Genomic DNA, 24,998 nt, shown 5'->3' on the forward strand with positions numbered 1-24,998 from the left:
TTGTTCGCCCTCTATAACACTGATAGAGAGAGATGCACAGTTGTTTGCTCCCCCAGGTATTAATACATACTCTGAGTCAATTAATAAGGAAAAAAGTGATTTTATTAAATACAGAAAATAGGATTTAAGTGGTTCCAAGTAGTAACAGACAGAACAAAGTAAGTCACCAAGCAAAATAAAATAAAATGCGCAAATCTATGTCTAATCAAACTGAATACAGATAATCTCACCCTCAGAGATGCTTCAGTAAGCTTTTTCTCAGACTGGACACCTTCCAGGCCTGGGCACAATTCTTTCCCCTGGTACAGCTCTTGTTGCAGCTCAGGTGATAGCTAGGGGATTCTTCATGATGGCTTCTCTCCCCCTTTGTTCTCTTCCACCCCTTTATATATTTTTTGCATAAGGCGGGAACCCTTTGTCCCTCTGGGTTTCCACCCCCCCTCACTGGAAAAGCACCAGGTTAAAGATGGATTCCAGTTCAGGTGACATGATCACATGTCACTGCAAGACTTCATTGCCCACTTGCCAGCACACACATATACAGGAAGACTAACAGGTAAACACAGCCATCTGCAGACAATGGTCCTTGTTAATGGGAGTCATCAAGATTCCAAACCATCATTAATGGCCCACGCTTTACATAATTACAACAGGCCCTCAGAGTTATGTTTTATATTTCTAGTTTTAGATACAAGAGTGGTACATTTCTACAAATAGGATGATCACACTCAGTAGATTATGAGCTTTGTAATGATACCTTACAAGAGACCTTTTGCACGAAGCATATCCCAGTTGCATTATATTCACTTATTATCAAATCTTTATAAAACTATCCCAGTTACATTATATTCACTTATTATCATGTTTTTATAAAACCATATAGACTGCACAACGTCACAGTGTGTTGACTTAATAACATTAAGCAGAAGTAACTAAAATAAAATAAAATCTGTCCCACTCAATTTTAGCTTTGAAATTAAAGAGTGCTTCCAGGTATCCTGTTACTCTGCTGAGAGTGCTGTTTATTTGACCTGCCCTACCTTTGCTTCTTTAGGCCTCAATCCAGAAAAGCACTTAAGCACATGAGTAGTTGAAATCATGGGGCCTCACTGGGGTAACAAAGAGATAGAGAGGTTCACAACATCTTTCATGCAAACCCATTTTCATTTCCAGTATTTTTCCCTTTGATTTGGGCTGATTTGCTAAAAGTAGTCAACTTTAGTATACAGTAGGTGATTGACACAAACTTTCATATCTGGTTCTTTTCTGATTCTCTGCTTGAGTAGTTTTGTTGCCATCTTCCAGTGTCCTGTAGACTAGGTAGGGTTGCCAGGCGTCCAGTTTTCGACCGGAATGCCCAGTTGAAAAAGGACCCTGGCGGCTCCAGTCAGCACCGCCGACCAGGCCGTTAAAAGTCCGGTTGACGGTGCTGTGGGTCTCATGCAGGCTAGTCCCTACCTGTCGAGGCACTGCGCTGCGCCCCAGAAGCAGCCAGCAGGTTGGATCATAGGCGGGGGGGGGCCACAGGGCTCCACACACTGCCCCCGTCCCAAGCACAGGCTCCGCACTCCCATTGGCCGGGAACCGTGGCAAAGTCGGGACAGGCAGTGCCACTGACCGGGAACCACCCAAGGTAAACCTGTGCCCCTGCCCCCCTCCCAAACCTGGAGCCCCTTCCTGCACCCCAAACCCCTGATTCCCAGCCCCACCCCAGAGCCTACACCCCCAGCCAGAGTCCTCACACACACGCGCATCCCCAACACCCTGCCCCAGCCCAGAGCCCACTCACACACCCTGAACCCCTCATTCCCGGCCCCAGCCCAGAGCCCTCACCCAGAGCCCATACCCCCTCCTGCACCGCAGCCCCCTCCCGCACTCCCAATCCCTTGGCTGGAGCTCCCAACTTCACCCAAAACCCCTGAGCTCCCCCCAACCCGGAACCCCCTCCTGGACCTCAAACCCCTCATTCACAGCCCCACCCCAGAGCCCTCACCCCCTCCCGCACCCCAACCCCCTGCCCCAACTCAGTGAAAGTGAGTGAGGATGGGGGAGAGCAAGCCACCGAGAGGGGGGAATGTAGTGAGTGGGGGGCAGGGTCTCAGGGAAGGGGTGGGGCCTTGGGGAAGGAGCGTGGCTAGGGTGTTTGGTTTTGTGAGATTAGAAAGTTGGCAACCCTAGGACTAGACCTACCATTAAACTTCTGAAAGAGTCATTTACTGAGATGTTTTCTGCCTTCCTTTGACTGTGTTTCAGAAAATCTTCAGAAGAACTGGACATGGATAAAGTGACAGCAGCTATGGTACTAACCAGTTTATCCACCAGCCCTTTGGTTCACAGCCCTCCTGTACGGCCCAATGGTAAACTTATAACATAATACTTTGGGGGATTGTAAGAAGTGGTAGTAATACATTATACTGAGTATCTGAAAGTTACTTTCCGTTTTGTGGCAGGCACATAGCACATCTGAATAAATATGGTAGGGATAAAGTATCCTTATCTGCCCCAGTAGTAGTAATTCAACTGGAAAAGAAAAATAGCTGCCCAGTTGTCCTGTTGTACCCATTGTAATTATCCACTAGGGGAGCTAGAGGCAAGCTTGAGGATTAGTGAGAGAGTTCAGGTAAGTAAGGAGGAGCAGAATCCACCTCTGGAGGGGACTGTGATTTACTCTGTGTTTATACTGTGCCTAGCACACTTGGGCCTTGACCTAGTAGAGGTCTCTAGGTGCTACCGGAGAAAACCCCATACATGAGAATATGGCTTCCGAGTGGCAGTGGAGCTGCTCTAGCATCTGTAGCCCTAGCTCACCCCCTGCATGGGAGGAAAGACCAGAGGAGGATCAGTACAGTGGTGATCTTCTGACCGTCCTGAAATGTTAGTTCTCCAGATTATCAGATTATTTTATACATATACATGAAGTCAATATGGCAGTGATTCTCAGCCTTTTCCATACTGTCCCCACCCACCCACATCCTCCCCAGTCAGAATATAGCCAGGTCCTATTTCCCATTTAGCAATATGAGAAGGCAGGGTAATCTCCCTCCCCCCGGAGACCTGATTACAACTTCAAGGCTGAAAAGATTGAAAGATTGAAAAATCGGGGCCTTAGTTCCCATCCTGTGGATCTGTTTCCAGGATAATTTCTCTCAGACAACATGCAACCAAACTCATGAATCTCATAAGTAGGGCCCTACCAAATTCACGGTCCATATTGGTCAATTTCATGGTCATAGGATTTTAAAAATCATAAATTTCACCATTTCAGATATTTAAATCTGAAATTTCATGTTGTTGTAATTGTATGGTCCTGACCCAAAAAGGAGTTGTGGGGGGGGCCCACAAAGTTGTTATAGGGAGGGTTGCAGTACTGCTACCCTTATTTCTATGCTGTTGCTGGCGGTAGCGCTGCCTTCAGAGCTGGGCGGCTGGAGAGTGGCAGCTGTTGGCCGGGAGCCCAGCTCTGAAGGCAGAGCCGCCGCCAGCAGCAACACAGAAGCAAGGATGGCATGGTACGGTATTCTCACCCTTACTTCTGTGCTGCTGCCTTCAGAGCTGGGTCCTTGGTCAGCAGCCTTCACTCTCCGGCTGCCCATCTCTGAAGGCAGCAGCGCAGAAGTAAGGATGGCATGGTATGGTATTGCCACCCTTACTTCTGCGCTGCTGCCTGCAGAACTGGATTCCTGGCCAACAGCTGCCGCTCTCCAGCCGCCCAACTCTGAAGGCAGCGCAGAACTAAGGATGGCAATACCATGACTCCCCTAAAATACCCTTGTGACCCCCCTGAAAATCCCTTTTGGGTCAGGACCCCCAATTTGAGAAACGCTGGTCACCACTGTGAAATCTGTATAGCATAGGGTAAAAGCACACAAAAGACCAGATTTCATGGAGGGAGATCAGATTTCACAGTCCGTGACATGTTTTTCATGGCCATGAATTTGGTAGGGCCCTACCCATAAGACACTTGATTACATGAACACAACACAAGTATAAAACAATTCATAAATCTGATAAGCAATTGGTATTTTCAACATCTGATAATGAAATTGATAAGAAAATGTCATTGATAGTTTGAGAGGGCTTGTAAGGGTTTAAAAATCTATAATATTATGTGGCAGAGATCCTGATGCGGTGATGCACTTGTTGGAGGTCCATGGAGAGCTAGCCGGTCATGTGTGCTGGCTCTTCCTCCTCACTTCCAGCTGCTAACTATGTACTAAATACTCTCCTACTGTAAACAATTGCAGTAGGGATATTAACTGATCATGAATCGGTGGAGGAGGTGGGAGTGAGCCACAAAACAATCTTTCTATTAAGATGGAGTCCACACTTTGAAAATGTTTGAGAAACCCTTGCTTTTGAAGCCAATTCTTCATCTTTCATAAAAATGTTAATTTCCTTCACTCAGTATGACATGCCCACTGTCTGGGAATCTGTGTATCTAGGTACTTAGATAGTTCCCCCAACCCTAGCATCTGAACACCTTCCAACACTTTAAAGACAGAAATAACAACAAGAGAGCATCAACGCATGCTCTCTAGTAGCTTTTGATTGATCAGCTCTCCCAGTTGATAAGTTCTACTAAATTGTTGTTAATATGTACAAGGTCATGGATAATTGAGTTTGATATTCATTCTGATGCAGTTTTGAGTGCTCTATGATATTTCTACATATACCATTTGAATATTTGCTAAATACTGGAAAGATGAAATTTTAAGTTTTTATTCAAACATTTGCAAGAATGGTGGGCCGAATTCTGAAGTTCTTACTCAGGCAAAATTTATCACTGCTTGAATGAGAGTTTTGCCTGAGTGAGTCCTTAGAAAAGAGTGAGTAAGGATTTAATAATTTAAATCTGTTTTAGTATTGCTGGACTATACTAACATTATTTTGATATCAGTAATGTAATTTAGTAGTGATTGATTGTACATGGGCATTTTTTTTTCCAAAATAGGAAGCAGCTAGCACTGTAAGGAAATTGTTACATTTTGCTTAGCAGATTAAAAACAATAGTTTTAGTGTTCATATTTAGGTTAGATTCTGCTCTACAGTAGAGTTGCTCTGGATTTACCTCTGTGTAAACTAGATCAGAATATGGCCCTTTTCCCCACAAACCAGTAATATTGGGTCTGATTCTCATTTACAGTTAGCCCCCTTTATACCACTCTGGCAATGTAAAGGGGCCTTAAAGTGGAAGTAAATTACAATTATACCTATTTTAAGGCTCCTTTACACTGCCAAATGTGTTAGTGTAAATGCAAATCAGGCCCACTGTGTTTGTTTTCTTCTTCTTGTCAACCTCATTCAGTCATTTTCTTTTGTATATTACTTTTTTCAAAAATGTTCTTGATTAAATCTCCATCTCACTGAGGTAAAGGGAAGCTGTAAAACCAGAGAACACAAAGCACTGCCATCAATGTGTCAGAAAATTACATTTGAAAGCATGTTTCCTCCTTTGTTTTTCTGAACAAACAGCATTTTTAAATGGTGCTAAGTTCACAAGTTGATACCAGATGTGCTGCTTAGCTTTGTCATGGGACTGAAGTGCAAATCATTCAAAAAATAGAAAAAAGGAGAAACACACAAGAATTCTGAAGGGCTGTAACCACAAACTGAAACAGTTTTGCATTATGTTCTAATGTATTATTTTGTGCTTCGTCAGCAATGAGCTAATTATTTGTACATTTTCAAAAGGAATTGTGGCGCTCACTAACTTGCCCGCATTTTGCACTCTGATCCCGATCCTGCAAACCCTTAAGCACATAAGTGAGTATAATTATACATGAGCATAATGTTTGCAGGATTGGGCCCAGTGTTGTGAGCAGTGGATATTTTTAATAATTGCTCATGCTTTAGGGCCTGATCCAAAGTCCATGGAAGACAGTGGAAAGATTTCTGTTGTCTTCAGTGGGTTTTGGATGAGGCTTTTGGTAACGAGTGAAGGAAATGATTCTTGTGCCTGTACTACCACTGAGAATGAGACTTGTGTGTTAAAAAGTGAAAAAGTGAGGAAGAGTTTGTGAAGGACAGAAAACTGCAGGTACTGTCAGATTTGGAAAAATTCCAGTCTCACATTTAATACTGAATTTTATTATTTACTTGCTAAGCACCAGCAGAGTACTTGGCACTGTATTGGGGGGCGGGGGGAAGGTTCCTGCTCCAGGGCACATACATCTAAATAAATAAATAAAGATCTGATACATAAACACACTGACACACCAGGAGGTTGATGTTGGAGCAGTTTTGTTTGTTTGGTGTTTTAACAGTAGGCTGATGACAGCCAGGGCCGGCTCCAGGGTTTTGGCCGCCCCAAGCAGCCAAAAAAAAAAAAAAAAAGCCGCGATCGCGATCTGCGACGGCAAGTCGGCGGGAGGTCCTTCGCTCCGAGCGGGAGTGAGGGACCGTCCGCCGAATAGCTGGACGTGCCGCCCCCCTCCGGAGTGGCCGCCCCAAGCACCTGCTTGCCAGGCTGGTGCCTGGAGCCGGCCCTGATGACAGCATTTTTACAGATATGGGTTGTGTTTTGGGGCTGTGTATGCAGGGCCAGCTCCAGGCACCAGCTTGGCAAGCAGGTGCTTGGGGCGGCCACTCCGGAGAGGGGCGGCAGGTCCAGCTATTCGGCGGCAATTCGGCGGACGGTCCCTCACTCCCGCTCGGAGCGAAGGACCTCCCGCCAAAGTGCCGCCGCAGATCGCGATCGCGGCTTTTTTTTTTTTTTTTTTTTGCTGGTTGGGGCGGCCAAAACCCTGGAGCCGGCCCTGTGTGTGTGCCTCTTTTTGGGGGAGGGGGTGTCTGAGATTACAAACCAAGGATTTAGGCATACTCAGAAGCTTAAGATTGGGGAATGTATATAGCACATTTCGAGTTTCTGCCAGTCAAAGGGAGGGGATTTGATTTTTTAATCTAATTTATTTTAGCTATCAATTTAGGCCCTATTCAGGGAAAACATTCCTATTCATGATTGTAGTGAAGCATATGCTTAAATCGCACTGAAGTCAGTATGTCCTAGGAATGCTCAAAATTAAGCATGTGCTTCAATGCTTTCCTGAATCAAGCACTCATCACCATTCTATCTGACTGCTCCAGATATAGTTATATTCCAGAATAGTTTTTTGTCTCCCCGCTTCAGCTTTTTCTTTTCTAGAAAGGTGGTGTCAAGGCTGATTGACAAATTGACTTTGAGTGCAAAACATGGGGGCCCACAAGGATTTTAAAAATTAATACTGGCCACTCCAGGCTGGTATTAAACTCCCAAGGTCACAGCTTCTCTCTGGCCTTGGATGGGTAGATGCTGCCACCTCCCAAGTGCAAATCCCCCACCCGCCCTTTTAGAACCCAGGAAAGAACACTTGGGAATTCCTTCCTGTGGGGTACCCTCAAGCCCTTTCACCCCCCTTCCCGGGAAGAGCTGAGAAAAAACAAACAAAGGAAATTAGCTGTTGCCACCAGTCAATTAAACAGCATATGCACAAACCTTTTAGGGACACAAAAATCCAGTCCTGCCACCAAGTGGGACTTTATAGCTAACTGGCTGGCTGGGTGTCCATAAAAGGGAGCTACCCTACACCCCTTCATTTATCACAGGTGGGTTTTTTACGGAAACAAATTTTAGTAAGATCAGTCTGTTCTCTTTGCAAACTGAGTTCTCTGGCTTTTCTCTGCCTAAGGTAAGGTAAACATGGTAACTGAGTACCAGATAAAAGCAAACGGATCTTCTTAGCTTTAACTCATGACATTTGTTAACTCCTGTTGTTGCCGTTCTTACAGAATCCCTGAATGGATCTTGGAAAGAAGGAGGATTTGTGCCTTCTAGTACCAGCAGTAGTGGATACTGGAGCTGGAGTGCACCCAGTGATCAGTCCAATCCATCCACCCCATCTCCGCCTCTGTCTGCTGATAGCTTCAAACCCTTTCGAATGCCCTCTCAGGCAGATGATAGTATTGATGAAGCTGAAACCAGTAATCTCCTTTTTGATGAACCCATCCCTAGGAAGAGAAAGGTTAGCCTCCTGTGCAGCTCCACAGCGCTACACATCTGGGATCCTGTTCTGCTGGGGTGGAGGGAGGAAAAAAACCACAAAAGATCAAACAAACAACTCTGCAGGGAGTTTCAGCTGCTAGACAGATACTCTCCATAGCCTCGGGTATGCGCTAGCCCATGAAGCATGTCCCCCCTAACACCACCCCTCTGGCTAATGCACATGCTGCCATCGGCACCAAGTGTTTGCTAGCAGATGTTGGGGACACACACAGCTCCTGCCCAGAGAAGCAGCAAGATGCTCCCTGCAGAGACCCCTGGCCACGCAGGGGATTTCTGCCCTGCTTTGGCAAATACCTTTGGGACAGGCTGCAACAGGCAGCCTCTCCCTTTTTGCCATCACAGGGCAGGATTTGGCCCTGTATTTCTAGTTTGCTGAAAATGCTGTTAGCTTATCAGATGCCATAATTAGGTGAAGCACTCAGAACAAACATATGGGGAGGGTGGGGAGACAAACTGAATCTGTATAATGTCATCAGGCCAAATTCATCCCTAGGGGAACTTCACTGAAATCAACCTCACTCCGGGAAGGATCCGTGTGGCCACTCACAACTAAATAAATTAAACTAAACCAAATGCCTTAATTTGGTATGTAACTCCCCTTCCCCCATCACTATGCCAGCAAGCAAAGTGCCTCTCTTGAAGAAGAAAACAAAGAGATGGCATTAGTCCAAGCTTTCTTCACTCCTAACACAACAGGATAGATTTTACATAGCAAGATGAAAAAGAGCTCTGTGTGAGAAAGAGGAAAACAAGGTATTTATCCTTTCTTGGTGACTTCTTCTCTGGATCAGACCGAGAGCAATAATTGCCTCACCACTGGCAGGATGAAGTTTTAATGATGATTTTTAAACCCGATCGGATTCATCTTTTTGCTACAGGAGTTGCTCATTTGCTGTCCCACAATCACTCTTGCCTTTGTTGAGACGTCTTTTGCAAGGTTGATATCAAATACTGTTCCCTGTTGCTAAATAAAAAAACAGTATGGAGAACACATTTGCTATGATAAATTAAAAGTTAGTTATTAAATAAATCCAGAAGTGACTCAGGGGTTAGGGGCTGGACAGAGAGAGAAAAAGAAATGCTGTAATGTTTTTACTACCCAGTTAAAGCTGTGCTTGTCATTGTTCTGATTGTTCAGCAATGATTAGGCAGATGGTTTTACAACTGCCATTCTTACTGTTTCGTTATTCATATTTTACATACCTGCCACAAACATTTTATACTTAATGGTCTGTTTTGGTGTTTTCAGTTTTTGGCCTGTACAACAAACATCAAATTTGTATAAGGAATGAATGATATTACGTAGGGCTCACCTATAGCAAATTCACTTTCTCCTATGTTTTCATTCTGTCCCTGACTAGTAATTGTCTGATTGTGACTTTGCACTTTGAAGAAAAATATTTATGATCTAATTACTGGTTTGTTAGTGCTGTCGGTCCACAAAGTGTAAATGTGAAAATAAAGCGATTGATAACTTCACCAATTAGGAGTAACAGAATGCCTAATCAGTTAGTGTCAAATTACCTCTGCTTTGTGGAGTCACATCTTGGACAATGTCATGTACTCCACTTCCACCCCTCAAGAAAGTTGAATGTTTACATTTTGCCATAAATTCAACCCATTCCCCACCAAATCACGTACATGTCTGAGTGGAAGGAGTTAAAAGCACTAAAGAATGATCAGGTAATTGCTTGACTATCTTAATATTCTGAACTCACTAATTTGGAGAAGAGAAGGTGCCTATAACAGTAAAACAGTTTCTATAGAAGTGGACTATTCCATGGCCAGGGAAAGCAGTAAATTCTTGAAAATTGGCAGGTTTCATGAGATCCAGTCTCATGCTGACTGTTGCCTTCTTAACACTGCCTTGTGTGTGTAGATGTGGGTGTGTCTCTATTTATATCTAATTTTTTCCAGTGTTTTTATTTATCATTCTACAAAGTTAGTGGGAGGTGGCTCTTTGTTATACTTAACACTATTTGTGGGCTTATTTTCCAAGATGCTGAGCACCCACCGTTCCTATGGAAGTCATTGAAAGCTGTGGGTATTAAGCTCCTTTGAAAATCAGGCCACTTATCCTTCACGTGTTCAAGAGCCAGATTCTGCTTTTTCATCCAATATAGCTTGACTGAAGTCAGTGGGCTGCAAGATCTTTAATTAGGGGTAGAATCTGGCCCTAAGTTTTCTTGCAAAATGATCCAGGAAATGTTTCAGGGGGATCCCAATTTCTGCTGTAGTTACACCAAGTATAAATCCAGAGTAGCTCTGTTGAATTCAGCAGAATCACACCAGTGTACTCTAGATTTACACTGGTGTAACTGACAGCAGAATATGGCCCGGTTTAGGATAGAGTAACATATAGTGACGGTGTATATCTGTAATTTTTCCTACCTTTCATGTGAACATATGAATAATAGCATATTTTTTTAAACCTGCTTTTCTTATAACTTGTCAGAACTCCATGAAGGTAATGTTCAAATGCCTATGGAAAAACTGTGGAAAGGTACTGAGCACAGCTGCAGGGATTCAGAAACACATCCGGACCATTCATCTTGGGTAAGAGGACAATCCTTCTTTGAAGAGATTTGGTACTGACCCATTTTCAGATTCTTCAATGCTCACACAAGCAGGGCCAGATGGAGGCATAGGCACCCTGGACCAGCTTCTGGAGTCAAGTGATTACATCAGAATTTAAGCTGCCATTTAAAAAACAAACTAACAATCCCCTTTACCCCAGAAATGTGGCATGAGTGTAACCAACACAGTGGTTTCAAAAAGGAGTCGTTTTACCTACTTCTAAGTCCTAAACTCCTCACTTCCAATGTTTTTGAAAACTCAGTCTGTACACTAAGAGTAAGTGAGGTAAATTTGGTGCAGTGACACAGTGTATTCCATATGCAACAAAGGGATTTAATAATTTTAAGTTGAAATCTCAACAGAGCCTTTACTCCAGATGAATGACTGATGCCTCCACAATCCATTTTAGGGATTTCTAAGGCACCACTCCTTCTAGAGTCAAAGTCCCATTCCAAGGTAGAGGAAGTGGCTTTCTTTACTAGTGGAAATACTACTAATGAAACTGGTGACTGCCCACCTTTGCTATCACTTCTACTAGTACGACAAATACTCTGTATTTTCCATAGCTATACTTCATGTGAGGATCTCAAAGCACTTTACCAACATTAGCTATTTACCACATGAGGCAAGTATCTCAATTTACTGATGGGTAAACTGAGGCACAGAAGTTAAGTGATGGGTCCACAGTCAAAAAAATGAGTCAGTGGCAGGGTCAAGAATGCCACGCAGAAGACTGACTCCTAGTCCCCTGCTCTAAAGACTACACAAGACTTCTGTCAGGCCCTTCCCTGCAAATGAGTAAAATGTTTATATGATACACACATCACTCTTTATAAAAGTAAGCACAGCTGAAGCTTAAATGTTCATATATTTAATTTATTTGCTATGTAACTGGGACTTCAAAAATTAACCTTGAAATTCAACAGTCTTGCCTTAGTATAGTAATATGTGTTTTGTCTTTTCTTGAATTAGACGTGTAGGAGAGTCTGACTACAGTGATGGAGAGGAAGATTTTTACTACACAGAGATCAGGCTCAACACAGACTCGGTAGCGGATGGCTTAAGCAGCCTTTCTCCAGTCTCTCCATCTCTAGGATCTCCTCCTCCTTTTCCCACCCAAGATGCAAACCGTCCTGAAACTTCATGTGCCAAAACTGAGACTAAATTGATGACGCCTCTGAGCCGCTCAGCTCCTACCAATCTCTACCTCGTACACACGGATCATGCTTACCAGGTAAAGTTAGTGACAGTGAACTAACCTAGTTAATAGAATTCAGTGATCACACACCTGCTTGAGTTTAACAACCAAAGCCCCTTTACATCAACTAGATAATGTTTTTTGTATAAGAGAGACGCTGGGAGAGACTGATACTGCCTGGCCCATATTGGATTTTTCTTCACGACAAGTCCTAGTGGCTGCCAAAACATTTCTGATTTGTCTGTTGTGAGGTGGGCAGCTTTGCATACAAGTGGTTGAGCAGGAAAAATAAAAAGAAGGCTATAATATCCACCGCTCTTACTGGTAATTCTTTACAAATGGCAGAAAAACCCAAGCAGATTCCAGATTCTATTAGAGAACTTTCCAACTTAATTCAAACAGCATGTAAAAATGTGCTAGAAATGAGCTTTTGAAAACTCTTGCTTTTAACATGCTTTGATCTCCTGGACACCATATAATTTCTAAGAAAAATATAGGCTTTGAAGTATTGGGGTCCATGGCCTGTTTATGGACATGAGAAATGAATTCTTACAATATATGAAAAAAATATTAAATTGGATGTGGTATGTGTATTTTACACAAACTAAAAACCTTTGTTATGCATCTGCAAGCACCAAAGCAATATAATATACTCAGTTGGATCTGATATCTAGTCTTTAGTGAGATCACCTCCAGCTGTATGTTAACTATAAGTAGGGCCCTACAAAATCCACGGTCCATTTTGGTCAATTTCAGTCATGGGATTTAAAAAATAATAAATGTCATGATTCCAGCTATTTAAATCTGAAGTTTCACAGTATTGTAATTTTAAGAGTCCTGACCCATAAAGGAGTTGTGGGGGAGGGGTCGCAAGGTTATTGTAGGGGGGTTGCGGCACTGCTACCCTTATTTCTGCGCTGCTGCTGCTGGTGGCGCTGCCTTCAGAGCTGGGCAGCTGGAGAGTGGTGGCTGCTGGCCGGGAGCCTAGCTCTGAAGGCAGCGCTGCTGCCAGCAGCAGCGCAGAAGTAAGAGTGGCGTGGTATGGTATTGCCACCCATACTTTTGCGCTGCTACTAGCAGGGCACTGCCTTCAGAGCTGGGTGCCCGGCTAACAACCACCCCTCTCCAGCCGCCCAGATTTGAAGGCACACAGGAGTAAGGGTGGCAATACTGTGACCCCCCTGCAACTCCCTTTTGGGTCAAGACCCTCAATTTGAGAAATGCTGGTCTCCCCTTTGAAATCTGTATAGTATTGGGTAAAAGCACACAAAAGACCAGATTTCATGGGAGGAGTCCGGATTTCACAGTGCATGATGCGTTTTTCATGGCCGTTAATTTGGTAGGGCCCTAGCTATAAGATAATTGGAGGTAGGCTTGGTCAGTGCTTTGGGTTTTCCTTGGAGGTCTCTCATTAAAGTATTTTGGGAAATAGCAGTGATGACACCCTTTATCTGAGCAATGCTCCAGCATGGTGCTAGTGGATACACCATCTTCCCTTCAAACAAGCTGTTAGCCACTTGATGCTGCTAATCTTGCCAATTGTCTTCGGGTTTCAAACATTCCTGTTTTAAGGGAAATTATTGCAGAGATTGTGATAAAGCAATTCTGGTATCATTGGGACTTACCAGATTTCCTTGATAACTTTCAGTCAGGCTTTCAGCATGGGTATGTCACAGAGACACTCTGACCTCATTGGCTGATGGCCTCCTATCGCTAGATAAGATTGTGTGTCAGTGTTGATTCTCTTAGATCTGTCAGCAGATTCTGATAGCAGCTATTCACATACAGACCTTCGTTCCCTTAGACGTTGTTGTTCAGACAGTCCTGGTCCTTTCTCCTTTGAGAAATCCTAGAGGTTGGCTTTAGACAGTGCTTATGTGTTCTGAGAACTATCTTGTGCAGAAGTCTGCAATATTCTAGTTTGTCATCTCTCCTGCTGAACATGACTGTGAGTCTAGTGAGGGACACACTCAGATACGGTGAGTGGCTGCAAACAAACATGATATTTTAAATTGATATTGGCTGGTTGAAACAACTGAAGAATGGAAGGAAAGCTCACTTTTAAATGGTCTAAATGTAAAACAAGAACCTTGAGATGATAAAGGTTGATTCACAAGAGGCATAGAAAGCCAGTCCTAAAGGCAGCTACTCATTCACCCTGATAAGCAGAGAGGAACAAATTGTGAAATACTGACTGTATAAAATAAGAAAGGAGTTAAGAAGATGTGTTGAAGGAAACCCCAATTCAACAGAGCGCACTTTTTAGCCAGGTTCCAACAGCCCATAGAGGAGGAGGCAGCTCAACAGAAAGATGCTCATCATAAATGTGATGAGCACATTATAAAACCTAGATGGAAGGAAAATGAGTGAGCTGAGAGGACAATAGTGTTTTTCAAAATCTTGATTTAGCTTTATTTTTTCAATAACTGTCCTTATGTGCTGAGAATGATTTCAGCCCACTGTTTTAAACAGGGAACGCCGTTTTTCAGCACGTTTATCTTATAATTGCAGAATAGCTACCTCATATTGTTGATCATTAACCATTTTGGTAGCTGAAATTTCTCTCCTTTCACTCTTTAGTAGTTTCAATCAGACAGTAACATTAGTTTAAAGTACTATATTTGGGTTTGCTCATTACTGGGCTTTTAATCATTCTAGTTAAAGTTTTTGTTTGAATTGACCAGATGCTGGTTTTTAGAACTTTATATATATGGTGGGGAAGGGGGAACATACTTGCACATCTAGTAGTTGTGTTGAGGAATTAGACAGTTTTGGGAGGAAATTCTTAAAGAAATTGATTTTATGACAGAATTCCAGCTTCCTAGAGATCCCCAGACATGCTTATTTAATGCTCCAGTTGTAAACAGAATGGCAAAGTAATTTCCTCTTTGTTTTGTTTTGTTTTGTTTTGTTAGCAGCATGACTTTGTATTGCACATAAAAGTGTGACTTCTCCTGCTATGCAATTGTGGTATAGTAAAATATGGATTACACTGGTCTACAATTTTTGAGAAGTCGTCTGCTTCAGAGATAAAGTGTTCTATTTATTATGTATTTTGATGTGCTGAATTCAAATATGACAATTAAAACAACTGATTGGCTACTGTTTCTAAGATATTTGTTTTTACATTTTATGTCTATGTATATTGTGTAGATAGTAGAGTTTTAATCATAAATTGTAAACCTAGGTCTTTTCATGTGTTTATGATAATGTTTACATGATAATATTTCACCTGTCCTGTTTATGTAACACTTTAAAATCAGCAAAAGGGTTATATAAATAAAATTTATTATGAAACAAAAGGCAAAAAACTATTATGTACATAGTTTAGTCCTATTCAGTGTCTACTCGGCGCTTCTTGGCTTGTCTCTTGTATTCATTAAATGGAGCATCTCTTGTCCCTGTCCAGCAATAGTCTGCAAGCATTGATGGGCTCCATTTGCCCTGATAGCGTTTCTCCATTGTTGCAATGTCCTGGTGAAATCGCTCGCTGTGCTCGTCGCTCACTGCTCCGCAGTTCGGTGGGAAAAAATCTAGATGAGAGTGCAAAAAACGTATCTTTAGTGACATGTTGCAACCAAGGCTTTTGTATGCCTTGAGGAGGTTTTCCACCAACAATCTGTAGTTGTCTGCCTTGTTGTTTGAGAAAATTTATTGCCACTAACTGGAAGGCTTTCCATGCCGTCTTTTCCTTGCCACGCAGTGCATGGTCAAATGCATCATCTCGAAGAGTTCACGAATCTGAGGACCAACAAAGACACCTTCCTTTATCTTAGCTTCACTTAACCTTGGAAATTTTCCACGGAGGTACTTGAAAGCTGCTTGTGTTTTGTCAATGGCCTTGACAAAGTTCTTCATCAGACCCAGCTTGATGTGTAAGGGTGGTAACAAAATCTTCCTTGATTCAACAAGTGGTGGATGCTGAACACTTTTCTTCCCAGGCTCCAATGACTGTCGGAGTGGCCAATCTTTCTTGATGTAGTGGGAATCTCTTGCACGACTATCCCATTTGCAGAGAAAACAGCAGTACTTTGTGTATCCAGTCTGCAGACCAAGCAAGAGAGCAACAACCTTCAAATCGCCACAAAGTTGCCACTGATGTTGGTCATAGTTTATGCACCTCAAAAGTTGTTTCATGTTGTCATAGGTTTCCTTCATATGGACTGCATGACCAACTGGAATTGATGGCAAAACATTGCCATTATGCAGTAAAACAGCTTTAAGACTCGTCTTCGATGAATCAATGAACAGTCTCCACTCATCTGGATCGTGAATGATGTTGAGGGCTGCCATCACACCATCGATGTCGTTGCAGGCTACAAGATCACCTTCCATGAAGAAGAATGGGACAAGATCCTTTTGACGGTCACAGAACATGGAAACCCTAACATCACCTGCCAGGAGATTCCACTGCTGTAGTCTGGAGCCCAACAGCTCTGCCTTACTCTTGGGTAGTTCCAAATCCCTGACAAGGTCATTCAGTTCACCTTGTGTTATGAGGTGTGGTTCAGAGGAGGAGGATGGGAGAAAATGTGGGTCCTGTGACATTGATGGTTCAGGACCAGAAGTTTCATCCTCTTCCTCTTCCTCGTCTGACTCAAGTGAGAATGATTCTGGTGCATCAGGAACCGGCAGTCCTTCTCCGTGGGGTACTGGGCGTATAGCTGATGGAATGTTTGGATAATGCAGAGTCCACTTTTTCTTCTTTGACACACCTTTCCCAACTGGAGGCACCATGCAAAAGTAACAATTGCTGGTGTGATCTGTTGGCTCTCTCCAAATCATTGGCACTGCAAAAGGCATAGATTTCCTTTTCCTGTTCAACCACTGGCGAAGATTTGTTGCACAAGTGTTGCAGCATATGTGTGGGGCCCACCTCTTGTCCTGATCTCCAATTTTGCAGCCAAAATAAAGGTGATAGGCTTTCTTAACCATAGTGGTTATACTGCGCTTTTGTGATGCAAAAGTCACTTCACCACAAACATAGCAGAAGTTATCTGCACTGTTCACACAAGTACGAGGCATCTCTGCTCACTTTGGCTAAACAGAAATGTGTCCCTTTGCAAAATCAAACACTGACAAATAAGAGAGCACGACACTGTATGATTTCTAGAGCTGATATAGGGCAATTTGTTCAGCAGAGTGATGTAAGCTTCGTTATGATTGCATCATCCATGACTTCTAGGAATAACATGATGCAATTCATATCATGTATGATGCAATACCAGCTTCAGATTGCATCATTTATTGTTTTGCCTAAAAAGCAAGTACTGTCCAAACCCAGTCATAGATTTATTCATAGATCCAGTCAAAGATGTATTTTAGTCATTTCTGGTTTAAATTGAGATCCCTTCCCTTTATAACTCACTTATCCTCCGCCATTCCCAAGTCAAGGGTCGTATATACTGACCCAATAGCATATCTTGAAAACTAGAGCCAATCAACAATTTTAAGCATCATTTTCGTTCTCAGTGACCCAGAATTAGTAAAGTTTGACTACATTTATTTCAGAAGCATTTTGGCTGTAGAGCAGTGTTATCTTTGTAATTACTCCCAGGGGACTTCTGTGCCACAAAATTAAAAATTCTGTGCACAATATTTTAAAATTCTGCATATTTTATTTGTCAAAATAACACAATATAGTCATGCCCGTTTCAATTATGTTAATAATTTATTTCAAAATACCTGTCAACAAATATGTCTGTAACAATACAGACAACAAAAAAAGATTCAGGAAATGTTTTTTGACAAATAGATTCCTTACTAGGCATATTAATACAGAACTTTGAGTAATAATTCATTTAAACTACAATACAGAAACTTATTTCCTGCACCCCTCAGAAGCAATGCAAAGGCTTCGGGGAGTCAGGGGTAATGGAGGAACTGAGAGAGAAGGAAGTAATTGCTAGGAAGGAGCCTGGGAGTGGTTGGGTGTGGGTGGAGAAGTATGGAAGATGGGTTTTTTTTGCAGGTGGTTCGGTGGGGGGTAGGGATTGTTAGGGACTTGGGGAGCCTCCCCCATGCAGGCCCTGGCTTACCCCTAGCCTCTCCCAAGCACATCTGCCCGTCCCCATGTGTCCCTCCTCCCCCTACCCCACATGTCCCTGCATCCCCACTCAGCCATCCCCTGTCCACATGTGGCCCTGCACCCCCAATTCCACCACCCCTCCTTCTCTCGTCCCCATCTGACCCTGCACCCCCACTCAGCCACTCCTCCTCCCCATCCCCATGTGGCCCTGCAGTCCCCTCTCCCATTCAGCCCCATCCAGTCTGTCCCCCCCACTAGCCCTTCTGATCTGTGTGTCCCCCCAGTAGCCCTGTGTGTCCCCACTCTGTCTGTCCCTCCAGGCAGGGCGCTGTGAGGAACGCAGCCTCTGCTCTCTCCCTATCTGCTCCTATGTCTGGTGAGCAGTGAACTGGCCCAACAGCAGCCCCTGGTGGGTGAAAGGTGTAACTGCAGAGCCTCTCTGGCAGAATGTATTTTCTGTGGAGAAAAAAAAAATCTACAGGGCACATGAATTCCCCCCCCCCCCCCCGCCCCAGAGTATTGTAATGGAAAAGTTTTCACACAAAGTGCCCAAAAGAGGATAAGTATTTAGAAATTTGGTTACAATTTTTTGTGTATTCAGTGGAGCAAGCCAGAATCTTTTGCCTGTTTCTTTGAATATTAATCTGGTCCTGAATAAGTGATGTACAATTAAGTATGTTAATGTTTTATTGTAACTTTGCTTTAATTAAAAGTTTCAAAAGAAAAAAATTCTGAGTTCATATCTAGTATTGTTCGATATAAGACCTGAGCTTTTAAAGGTTTCTTATAGAAGCCATTTCTCAGGAGAGCTATAGCCTTTTTTCTGCCCAATTAAATAATGATTGCGTATAAAGACTTTGTTCTTTCTTTGTTGCCCTATTCATGCTTATCCCCACAGAGAACAAGGATAGAATGCTTGTCACAGCCACCATTGTGGAATTATTTTGAGCTGTTGAAAACCTGGTTGATTTGCAGTTTCAAAGAGCAAAAGATCTTGTTGCGATGCTTTGGAAGAGGAGCACTTATTTTTATTGGAATATTTTCTTTTTAAACAGGCCACTCCTCCAGTGAACATTCCAGGGTCAACAAAGTTCACTCCCAATGGCCGTAGCTTTAGCGTCTCTTGGCAGTCACCTCCAGTTACCTTCACCGGCATTCCGGTAAGTGGAAGATGAACAAAGAAGATACCTAACCAATGGAAAATTTTAAAACTTACCAGTAATGCTCTTCTGATTGAAATTAAATGTGACAGAGATACAGAGAAACAAATACATTCCCACAAGTCCTGATTCTCCTCTTACACCAGCGGTTCTCAAACTATAGGTCGGGACCCCAAAGTGGGTCACAACCCCTTTTTAATGGGGTTGCCAGGGCTGGCATTAGACTTGCTGGGGGCCGAAGTCCAAACCCCATCGCCCAGGGCCAAAACCAAAGCCCGAGCCCCATTGCCAGGGGCCAAAGCCAAGGGCTTCAGCGCTGGGTGGCGGGACTCAGGTTACAGGCCCCTGCCTGGGACTGAAGCCCTTGGGCTTTGGCTTTGGCCCCCTTGCCCAGGACAGTAGGCTCAGGCTTTGGCTTTAGCCCTCCCACCTGGGGCTGTGGGACTCTGGCGGGCTCAGGCTTTGGTCCCCCCTCCTGGGATCAAGTAGTATCTTTTGGTGTCAGAAGGGGATCGTGGTACAATGAAGTTTGAAAACCCCAGTGTTATACTACATTGACTTACATTCAGTTACTCCGAATTTACAATATGTAAATAATTGGAGAATCGGGTCTGTAGTATATTTTTAAAACTATCTGATTACAAAAGAATTAACTGGGTAGCTGCAGCATCTGTAAAATCTTCTACATTTGCCACTGCATGTGTCCGTTGTTTATATTTCTAAAGGATTAATTATAAAACTCGAGGAAATCAGCAATTTGATCATTCTCCTAGAAGGCTTATTAGAAAGGTACTTATGTTTAAAGAATCTAGCAGAGGTGCTGATGTCCAATAGCTACTCCTGGGGGAATTCTGCGCCACTGCGTGTGAACAGAATTCATGTCCCCCGCAGATTTCTTTGCTTCCCTATAGAAAAATGACTTTCTGACAGGGAAGCTGCAAGAGCAGTCACACACCACTCCCTAGCAGCACAGGTACAACATTTCAGGCACCCACAGCAGCTCACAGAGAAGTAAATCACTGCAGGGCTGGGGACACCCCAGCCAGTAGCTCCTACCCTGAGCCAGGATCAGCTGCTAGTCCTGGCTGGGCTGCTGGCAGGAGAGGATAGGACTTCCTCTTGCCCTGCAAGGAGTGACTGGGGCTGTGTCAGATCCACCCCCAGAAACCTCCCCCTGCTGCAGGAAACTCAGCATCCTCCCCTGCTTCCTGCCTCCTGCCCCCATCACTCTTCAGCTGCGGGGAGGAGGTGTCACTCTATGGGGAGCTGCTGCTCCCCCATCCACCCAAGCCCTGTGCATCTGGACCTCCCATAGCCAGACACCTCTGCCAAGCCTCACCCAGTACATTCAGAACCCCCCTAGCCCGCCCTACCTAAACCCCACCCCACTGAACCTCAACCCCTGCTCTGACCCCCGTCTCCAGACTCCCACCCCTCACTGAGCTCCCAGCACTCAAACCCCCACCCTCAGCCCCCAAATCCAGACCCCCACGCCACTGATCACCAACTAGCTGCACCCAGACCCCCTCATCAAACCCCACTCCTCCAGCACACACCCCCTGCTGAGACCCCCACACCCTGGAAGCCCCTGCAGAATCCCATTGCCCCTGTACCTGGAACCCCCTCAACAAGCCTCTGTGCATCCAGATCACCCCACTGAGCTGCCGACACCCATATTGTCCCACACAGAATCCTCTCACCCCACACCCGGATCCCTCCACACTTGGATCCTGTCTGGTTGAGCCTACCTGCCCTGCTCCTGGTGCAGAGGGGCAGGGCCCCAGGGTGTTTCTGGGGCAGGCCCGGGCCTTGTGCTGTATCAGCGTCTGGTGCAGCCTCACTGCTGAGTCAGTGTCCTGGGGGTGGGAGGACTGCAGGGTGATCTCCCACCTTCGTGCAGCCAGTGGCCTGTGCTCCCCACTGCCATGTTGGAGCCTCTGTATTTATTTATTGACAAATAAAATTTGTAGAATTTTAAAATATTGGGCGTATAATTTTTAGGGACAGAATGTCCTCAGGAGTAAATAGAACACTGCAAATCCTGTACAAATGAAAGAAAAGAATTGGCCTAACAAAACTGAATGATGTATTTTTAAGTCCTGATTCTAGCCTCAGATACATGCATGCAACTTCTGTTGATTTCACAAGGGAAAATTTTGCCTTTATATTGAAAACATGCAGTTAGTATGTATTGGAATTATTTGTTAATGGTGGAGTATTAGATTTCAAGATCAACTTTGACAAGGATTATAAAATACCACCACAAGTCCCTGTGAGTAAGTTTATGAAAGTAAATGGAAATTTTGCCTGAGTAAGGACTGTTGGATCAGGCCTTTTGCTTAATTAAAGAAACTTTCCGCAATCCCATCCAAATAAAATAAAATGAAATAAGGGTCGAGAGAAACAACTAGATAATACTAGGTGACGGGTACATAATTCAATGGGTGTCAAAAATTTAAATTAAAATCATTAATTTAAGATGCAGAAAATCTGTTAGTGAATAAATAGAGTACAGCATATTCTCATTTTAATTTTTATTTAAAAATGTTAAGCAGGCTTCTGATCTGCTGGCAATCATTTTTATGTTGGATATCAAAGCATTTCATTTCAGATTACACAATCAAAATGTTCACAGTTTATCACATAATGCACACTAGTCATCCAGAGAGCCACATAGAGGTTTTTTTCCCCTGACAATGTATAATAGACACGGTGATAACAGATATGGCCTCCCTGTCCTTCCTTCACCAAGTGAATCACAAAAGCCTCTTACTCTCAACCTTTGGTAAGTCTTGGAGATTTTCTGCAGAGGCTGTGGTCTCCTGCAGAGCTGATAAAAATGAAAGTGGTTGAATCAATTACACTGCACTCTGCCAATGAATATTTATTAAATTCCATCAAGGAACAACTAACAGTGAAAGCCATCATGCTGGCAGCAATTTGAACAAGAGTGCCTCGACAGAGCATGCCATGCGTAAAGTACTCTCGGAATTCGATTGCACAACAATACAGTTGATAGAGTAATTATTAAACTAGCTCCTTTTGTGGAATAGCAGAAATTGGCGCCAGTAGTATTGGGAATCCAAGAATGCAATTAGCGACATTGTAAATCAGACACTAAAAGGGAAGGGATTAGACATGTAGGTATTTAGTTGACTTCAAGCAATAACATTGATCTTTGCAGCTATAGAGAGAGTGTTCCCAGCAGAATTTAAGAAACAACAAATAATTTTCTGGGAAATTATAAGATGCTAGTGATTTACAGTATAATTTAAAACAATCTCATGTGAAGATCTAAAGTAACAGTGTTGATAGCACAATTATAGGCCATTCAGGGGCCCATATAGGCTATTTTTATCCCTCTTTCTCCTGACAATCTTGCAGATGCTGCTCAGTGCAAAAATAAATAAATAAACCACACATCACCACTACATGGACACATTTCTCTGTTTTATAATTCTTAATAGGCATTAAACATATGATTAGGTGAAATGGACACTAATATTTTAAAGATGCACGTGAAGGCTGCTTTCTTCCTCTTTTTCCATCTGAGAGAGACAAAAGGTACTGCCATTGAAAAAGGGCACTCCAAGCAGTGTGTAAAATAGCCCATCATTCTTTGGCTTATTGTTAATAATTATTAGCGTTTAGCAGATAGTGCAGTTCATATCCTCAGAGGACTTTGCACACATTGCTGTGGCCAGGCCCTAACTAATGAATATTAGAGAGTTCAGCCCAGCTCCTCAAAGCACCTGTCTGGCTCTTTAGGCTCTTAAGTCCACCATTTAGGCACCACTGACATTCTCAAAGCTGCTGCTAAGGTGACCATGGGTCAGCATATGCAAAGTTGACTGAACCCTAATGCTGTCCCATAGTTAATGTGCATCTCTGACCCTACCTCATGCTGAAGCTCCAGAGATGGGATTCTCAAATTAGTCATGGGGATCTCTGTCTCACCAGTCCTGTAGACAAGCTCTGAGCACACCAAGACCTGATCCTGCTGGAGACAGGCCAGCGATAGGTGGTGGGGTAGAACAATGCCCACCCAGGAGATGCACTGGACCACAGGGAAATGTAGGATGAACATGGAAGGGGTATCGCATGTGAGAGAGAGAGAGGGAGATGGTTTCAGTTGCTAGGACATGGGTTGCTTAAGTGTCTGAGCTGGCTTAGGTGCCTAGCTCCAGAAGAGGATTCATGGCTGAGGAGCGCTCCTACGTCTGCCTCATCAGCCAGGCACACCAGGTCAGCCACTTCAGTGCCTAAGACGCTGTCTTCACTCCTGGCTAGCTTAGGCAGCTCTGTGGCTTCTGAAAGTCGTTTCTAGATGTGACAGGAGCCCTGGAGTGCAGCCTGGGATCGTGGGACTGCTGTGCCCCCTTAACTCTCCAGCTTGGGCTGTCTCTCACAATGCTTTGCTAGTGACAAGCAGCAAACCACTCCAGCCACTGTTATTACTCAGCACAACAGCATATGGAGCCCTACACCCAGCTAGATTGCATGAATGCTTCCAGAGCCACTCATGAATCACACAGAGAAAGGCACTAGCCAAATCCCCCCCAGCTCCCACCACTGTACCTTGGGAATATACTGTCTTGCACTGCTCAAGATGAGCAGTGCAAATTTATTAATTGGTTCACCACTTCATCAATGGAAAGTGGATATACACCAGTCTTTGTAAACTTGAGCAAACACCCTTACCAAGCACTTCAGGCAAATTCACTGGTAAAGATAAAATCTAAGTGATTGACTTTTTGCCTAAGTTACCAAAATAAAATAAAATATAAGCACGCAGTCTAAACTCTCAATCCTATTAGACTGGGCAACAACTAGACTAAGCAGTTTTCTCACCCCACTGGATATTGCAGTTCACGGTACACAGGGTTCACCCTTGAAACCTGAGCCAGTCTTCAGTCTTCTCAGTGTCCTTGTTGCTTGCAGCTTAGATGGTGGAAGGAGAAAGGCCAAGCAGTGGGCCCCTGTATTCTGTTTTATACCCGTAGTCCATCTGCTTGGAGAACACAAGTCCAGGCATGGCTGGTGGGCATTGCTGAGTCACCAGGCAAGGTTGAGCAATTCCCCTGGTGTAGCCTTACACAGGTGAGTGATTGAATTGTAACCCCCTTGCTGGAAAATGGCTGTTGATGGTTGTTTGATACTCGCCTGGGCATTGCTTACTTTCCTTGCGGTTGTCTCTGGGCAGCTAATATCTGTCCGATTTGCAACTTACAGCATGTTTTACTGACAGCCATACAACACAATCTCATAACTCCATATGCACTGATGGTATACATATTTAGATAGAACAGTGACTTTCAGCAGATCATAACCTTTCATGGCATGCTTTATATGCAAGATCACAATTATATATAAATGAGGAATATGGGGGTTACAGGTTACCCCCAAGGTATAGAATGTTACACGAGGTTGCCAGGCACCCCATACAATGCATGGGAGAGTTAGGCACCTAACTCAGGGCTGAGAATTCCATTGGGCAGCAGGCTGCTTCAGGGTTAGATACTCCCATGCTGAGCAGAGCAACAACTATGTATGTTTAGGATCTGGGCCTTCGTCCCTACTTACCATCACAACACCCTGTATTCTCCCTAATCCTCTTCTTAAAAGTAGGGTGGGAGTGTGACGGGTTCCTCCCGGGGTGCCACTTGGAACTGGGGTACCACTGAGCCCGCCTGACCCACCAGCCTGGGCTCCCTTTCACCCTGCGGTGCTGTGATAAGTTGCCAAGCTCTCCAAGCTTGCTCTGTCACCAGCCTCTACACAGATAGAGACACACACCCCTGCAGCCTCACACACATGCTGAGATCAGCTCTGCATGGGAAGGCTCAGCTAAGGCACCTCCCAGTTGTGAAGGCATGCACCAGCTTGTGCTGCATAGGGAACTGTACCGCGTAAGCTCATAAAATTAGCTCCCTCCCTCAATGTGGAGAGAGATATGCAACAGCTTTCTGCTCCAAGTTGTAATTTTCACACACTGGT

General features: G+C 43.9%; 1 protein-coding gene across 1 annotated transcript in view; it reads left to right on the forward strand.

Annotated features, from left to right (window-relative positions):
- The window catches only part of ZNF704 (zinc finger protein 704), a 145,725-nt gene that overhangs the window by 110,258 nt on the left and 10,469 nt on the right, over positions 1–24,998 (forward strand). The window contains exons 3-7 of the mRNA XM_065399938.1: positions 2,254–2,357; positions 7,765–7,997; positions 10,494–10,594; positions 11,588–11,849; positions 18,897–19,001. Coding sequence (XP_065256010.1) covers positions 2,254–2,357; positions 7,765–7,997; positions 10,494–10,594; positions 11,588–11,849; positions 18,897–19,001 — 805 coding nt within the window. The remainder of the gene's footprint in view (positions 1–2,253; positions 2,358–7,764; positions 7,998–10,493; positions 10,595–11,587; positions 11,850–18,896; positions 19,002–24,998) is intronic.

Source organism: Emys orbicularis, chromosome 2 (assembly GCF_028017835.1).
Source record: "Emys orbicularis isolate rEmyOrb1 chromosome 2, rEmyOrb1.hap1, whole genome shotgun sequence".
In the NCBI taxonomy this organism is placed as follows: domain Eukaryota; kingdom Metazoa; phylum Chordata; order Testudines; family Emydidae; genus Emys; species Emys orbicularis.